Source organism: Monopterus albus, unplaced genomic scaffold (assembly GCF_001952655.1).
Source record: "Monopterus albus unplaced genomic scaffold, M_albus_1.0 scaffold62.1, whole genome shotgun sequence".
NCBI classification, from domain to species: domain Eukaryota; kingdom Metazoa; phylum Chordata; class Actinopteri; order Synbranchiformes; family Synbranchidae; genus Monopterus; species Monopterus albus.
This window is the reverse complement of record NW_018127942.1, coordinates 228654-234749: the sequence shown is the minus strand read 5'-3', so window position 1 is coordinate 234749 and position 6096 is coordinate 228654. Positions and strand designations below refer to the sequence as shown.

General features: G+C 38.4%; 1 protein-coding gene across 9 annotated transcripts in view; it reads right to left on the bottom strand.

Moving 5' to 3' along the window:
• Positions 1-6096, bottom strand: part of epb41l2 (erythrocyte membrane protein band 4.1 like 2) — a 53511-nt gene continuing 47415 nt past the window's right edge. For 8 of the 9 annotated variants that reach the window (XM_020603806.1, XM_020603804.1, XM_020603811.1 and 5 more), the window contains 4 exons: positions 5887-5985; positions 5548-5628; positions 4024-4141; positions 636-3653 (listed from right to left, as the gene is read on the bottom strand). In XM_020603806.1, coding sequence (XP_020459462.1) covers positions 4034-4141; positions 5548-5628; positions 5887-5985 — 288 coding nt within the window. In that variant the 3' untranslated portion in view covers positions 636-3653; positions 4024-4033. Of the gene's footprint in view, positions 3654-4023; positions 4142-5547; positions 5629-5886; positions 5986-6096 lie in introns of all 9 variants that reach the window. The other variant, XM_020603805.1, reaches the window with a different exon arrangement.

Here is a 6096-nt window from a genome sequence, read left to right as displayed (position 1 = left end):
AAAATCAGTTAGATAAATACAAAAATGTGCTGGTTTTAATTGACTTTACACATTGTCTCAAACAGCCAAATTGTAGTTCAAAGCCTGAGATGTAACTGTAAAGAGTATAGTCCAAATAACATTTGACTTTTAAAACATTACTTCATGGCACCAAGTCCCGTTCACACCCCCGACTGGCACAAAATCATTATTTTCTTTTTCATCCATGGAGTTGCCATGGTAACCACTAAAACCTTAAACAGTCCAACTCAGTATATGTTACTTTTATCTGAATAATAATCTGATGCAAAGACATTCATTTGTGAGTATTTATCTCGGGATGATCTCTCATAAAACTCACAGAAAAAAAAAAGCACAACCAACATTTTGGAAAACCAAAGCCCACAGCCCCAAAGCTCCTGTGATTGGTTAAACGCAAGCCCAAACCCCCAAAAAGCTGTTAAACCTGTGGCTAAAAGTACAAAAGAAAACTTGAAGTGGTGTTTCTTCATTGCCAGTAAACAATGTGACAATATGACAAATACCCAAGCAGGAACAACAAATCCCATCTTTTGACAACTTGAGTTTCACAGAGGAAAGACAGTGAGAGAAGAAAAGCTACAAATATCACTGTTGTGAACTTACTGATGCTTCACAAGTTTTTTTTTGTTGTTTTTTTTTTTTTTTTTAAACAGTGAAGCTTCTGAAACTGCCTAGTGTCTGTTTTCCATGTCTTTCTGGTGTTTTGTGTCTTTGTAAGAGGGTTAGAGGTGAAAGCTCCCCCCTCTTCTGGAAGGTTATTTAACTGTAAAGCAGAAACCAGTTTCCCAGTAGAAAAGCCCAGACAGTCATTACCACTACATCTGCTGGATGTTCCTCAGTCCAGGGATAAAATTTTAAAGCCCGATCACATTAACTACATGTGGGGATTGTGTCAATATTTTTTCATTAAAAACCTTCATTAATTATTTGGTTGACTCCAATTCAAACTGTCGTTATGCCCCTTCAGACAGGTCCAGGTGTTTTTACATTAATCTGTGGCACTTCTGTGCTTACAGTTACATTACACTGCGCATACTTAAAATCTTTGTATTTATGCAAAGACACATTATTGTGATGTTCTGTTGAGCATTTAGGTCAAAGGACACACATAAAATCCATTTAGAGGTTTCAAGAGCACTTCAGACCATCTAATACAATTCCCTTTAAGCTGCATTTTACTGTCATGTTATAACTGCTCCCATGTCCGTCTGTACTGGAGTGACAGATTCCGTGTCATGTTAAAGTGGCAGAATAATGTTGAATACAAATTAATGTAAAAAGGACAAAACAAAACCCAAACAGGAGCACTTCTGGTATCCCCTGAGACCACTGGTGCTCTTGGAGGAGGAAAATATAATTTGAAAAGGAAAAACATGCCCTGAGGGGTGAAAGTACACATTGATGTATTAGCTCGTATTTATTAAAGGCCTTCTTTTTTTTTTTTTTTTTTTTAAACCACCCACTTGTAAATAAATATTTTTCAGGCACATCCCACGTGTGGATGAGGGCATATTTTATCCTTTATAAATAAACTAATGCTTTAGAATACAGCCCACAATTTACAGCCTAAATAAGCAGGAAGTAGCTTTTTGTCAAAGTAGTACTCATGCATAGGAGAATAGGTATCACTTAGTTAGAAAATACTTCCAGCTTTTTACCCCCTTATTCCCCAAACTTTACATATTTTCCCTTGTACCTACAAGTATGTATTACTACTTACTATACAGACAGTTATTACAAAAACCTACTGTAAATCCCATTTAATTAAGCTGAATATTGCAGGCTGCATGCTGAAGTGTTACCACATAAACAAATGTCATATTTAAATTGAAACAGTTCAAAAAATATTTAAAAAAAAAAATCACATTAATGCATTAAAATATTTGGTTATGGCTGAGACCCTCACATTTCCGTTACAACACAGTCGTGTCAAAAACAACCTTTTCTTAAAAGATGATCTGTTATCTACACAGTCTCAAACCAGTCAACACAGTAGCCTTCTGTATAAACTCAATCAAAACAGTCTTGCAAGATAAAATGTGTGAAGGCAAAAGGAAATTAATCGCAGATCTCAATAGATCTGGCAGATTATATTGGTATGGAGAGAAGCTGGGAGTGAAGTTAGGTGCTGAACTATGGTGACAAACAGGCTGAAATGCAGAGCTAGCAAACTGGTAGAAATTGAACTGAATTTGGAACAGAACTGGTTTCAAGTTGTTTCAGCTGGATGATCTCAGTTCAGTACCTGTGCTGGTTGTAGCCTGAAACTCTTTTTGAATAAATTAAACTACAGACTTGTTAAGCACTGTCCTAAGAACATTAAAACAGCTTTAACTCACAGCAGGATATAAACTAAAAGGACCAAAACATAACCTTTCATAAAGTAAAGCCAACATGCATCTATGTTCAAATTCTTTTTCACTCCCAAGTTGTTACTGTTAGTCAGCGCTGCACAGCGCCACCTCTGTCTCCCAATTATCCTTCCATTTACTGGTCCTCTCTCCCAATCAGAAAGTCAGTTCCCTACTCCCTTGCTTGCTTCCCTGCAGCCCAATCGGAATGGATAGTGTCGTACAGTGATCGGGCTCAGGGGGAGCATTTAGAAAAGCTGCATTACGGCATAACAACATTTTATTTACTGTACAGAAAGTTTCATACACCAACTTTAAAGTCAGTCCACTTTCAGTTCACAGTTATTTCCATTTAGTAAAAATGAATTCTAGTAAAACCCACAGACCCTATTAAAATGCCTTCCATTCCCACCTACTGCAAATGTCAAAACATACGTTCTTCTTGGAGTTGAGTAAAAAGTGAAATGAACTGAAAATGAATTCACTCAACCACCAGTCAACACACAAGAAATGAAGATGAATAAGACAGAAAGACAAAATCATAACAATTCAAAGCCATGACTGTAACATCTGAAGAGATAGCCCCCAAACTTCTGTAATTATTACTAAGAAAATGGGATAATGTGACAAAGCTGTTTTTTAGCATTCATTTGACTGTGAATGTGTCGTAATGTGTGAAACTGCGAGATTTCATTACTTTGAAAAGGTAAAAAAATGTAAAGAAATGCACCAATACAACTTGTCCACTGCTGATACAGATTCCAAATACAGTATTTAACAGCCATCTTTTTAGTTTTTAACAAAAATTAGTAAAAAAAAAAAAAAAATTGGGGGTCTGCTAAAACCTTTCTATCTATGAAAAAAGCACCAACCTGTTTTGACTTTTGGGGGTTACTGAAGTACGCTGGTACTGATCAATCAATGTAATTAGGCCTTGTATCACATCAGGATTAATTATCAGTGCATTCCTAAGTGTTTTATCTTTGTGATATATGACAGACTCACTAAAGAAAGAAGCACTATTAATAAAAAAAAACACTACAAATATTAAGCTAACAAAGTGGTTCTTTTTTTGTTCCCTCAAAAAAGAGTGGTTATTTTTTTTTTCTTCTTGGTTTTGGAGTGCAGGATTTAGATGCACCACAGACATGTAAGAAAGAGCAACAGGGACGAGAATGGTGACTTCTCTCTTTAGCTCCTCATCGGTCAGTCAAGGTTGGTTGTCGCAGGGTGATGAAGGTCGTTCAACCTCAACAGAGAAATCGACGGGCCCACTCAGCTCTGGATATGAAGGGAGGGAAACAGAGTTGGAGGCAGTCAGCCTGGGTGGTGTGATGGTTAGAGCTCAACACTACTTTGCAACTCAAAATAATCCCTTTTACTCCACACACAAACCTCTGTCAGTCACTCCCTCAATTTAATATTCCATTCCCTTCTTTAAGCTCTGTTCCCCTGTGTGATGATGGCTGATGGTTTTAGCAGCTTCGTGTGTGGGAGGTTTTGTTTCATCTCACTGATTTTCACATTTTGCCTTCAGCAAATAAACCAGTTCAACCATCACCACTCTTTTAACAAAGGCCTCCATTATTCCTTCCACCATGAATAGTGATAATCAGTTCCTATTATTTATTATTATTATTATTATTATTACCTGAGTTCAGTCAATCCTCCTCCTCCTCAGTCAGTTCAGTTTCTTTATGAACCACCACTCTGGTAACAGACATGTCAGGATGTTGCTCTTTGGCTTCCTTAATGGCCTGGGCCAGTGCCTGCAGTATCAAGGGGCAACCACATAGTGGCAGCACCAAGCACAACAGGCAGTGGAGATGGAGCAGGAGGAGGGAGAGGAAAATGGTCGGGTTACATGAAAAACGAAATAAGAAACAAAGAAAATGACAAGAATGCTGGATTTACAGTAAGTGTGACGTGTACCATTTTACTTCGCTGGGTAACTTAATGTTTAAATGCAGGGTTGGGGGGTGGGGGTATGAAATGGCGGAAGTAAAATGGCTTTAGAAGGGCAGGTGATATCAAGTGAAAGACACTTTTTAAATTCCATTTCCAACTCAATGAGACACAAATCTGCTGTTGTTGTGTAAATCCAGCAAATTAGAAACAAACAAGCAACTTACACAAGACATCATGCAGATTCAGGCCTGAGTAAAACTCCAGTCCAATTTTTCAAATATATAGTAATCAGCCATCACTTTCAAATATACAAAATGTCTTTTTTGATTATTTTATCAAGTTGTCAAATCAATATACAAACACATACCAAAATTTATGAATCACATTTTACAGAGCAGTCATTATGTATATAGACAATGAGACATTTGACAGCAAATGTGGTACATCCTCAAATTAAAACCAAATCTGTCTGAACAAACAGAACAACAAAAAATGTCAGTGCCATTGTCCTAGTAGACTTGGACTGCTCTAACTCAAATGTGATGTCCTCCCTGTAGCTTTTGCTTTTCTGGGGCACCAAAAGTAAAAGTAAGACTTTCTGCGATTGTGAAAACTGGATAATCAAAGACAAAGACAGCAAATCAAACTAACCAAGGTGAGACAAAAAGGTTCAAATACCATTTTCTAGATGTATGGATGAATGTATGAAAAGACAGATGGGACAGAGCCCAGCTAATAGGTGAAATCTGAGTGGAACCAATGCTTTATGGGTAACTACTAAGTGATTAATAAACAAAACTGCATTCAGTCTGCAAGCAACATGACTGACATGTCACCAGATGTCTGTCTGTTCCATTAAGTCTAAGCTAAGAAAGAAAGTCACTTCTGGGCACCACAGCAAATCTGACAACTCGCATGTTGACATTTGGCATGTGTTTTACACCGGATGCCCTTCCCGATGCAACCCTGATTCAAACCCGGGGCACAGAGGCGAGAGCGCTGCACCTTAACCACTAGCCTACCAGGGACGGCTAAATCTAAGCTAACAGAACAAAACTCTGATGGTGTGTAAGCTATTTAAAGTAAGCTCAAATTTTCAACCATAAAAGGTGCAAAATTTGGTTTTGCACCCTGCTTACACATGAACAAAATGATTCTTGGAGCCTTTCACACCACACACATTTGGTCAGAATAAAGCAAACTAACAGCCAAGCTGATGAAACACCAGGTAAAGCTGGGGGGTTCCGCTGTGTGACTGAAAACTGACCTGGTCATGGTCGATGTCACAGTCACCAGTAATGACGATGCGTTTCTCAATCCTCGTCTCTGACAGGCCACCCTTCAATGTCTGGAACAAAAAATTCACAATGCTACTGTATCATGCATGTCACAAGGGGTTAATTATAAACTACCAAAGCTCACCTGTGTGAACCATGCTAAACTGTGGGACAGTAGCTCAAACACATCTGCTTCTACTTGCACAGATTGAGTACCTCTATGTGTGCTACACAAAAAAATTACCTGAGCTGTTGTTATGAAACATCATAAAGCGTCAGACTGCAACAACAGGGTGTGTGTGTGTGTGTGTGTGTGTGTGTGTCTGTACCTTGGTAATGTGCGTCGTTGTAGTAGTACACAGAGATTCAGAGGTGATTGTCTGAGCAGTCATCAGCACTCCAGGCTCGTCATCGCCATTACCATCCAACTGATAACAGAGACGCAAAAAAAGATATCAGCTGTGCATCATCGCTAGAACATCCCCGTCGGCTCTTTGGTGTTTAAAATCAAGTCTTTCTGTAAAAAGCTTAGCATGCCT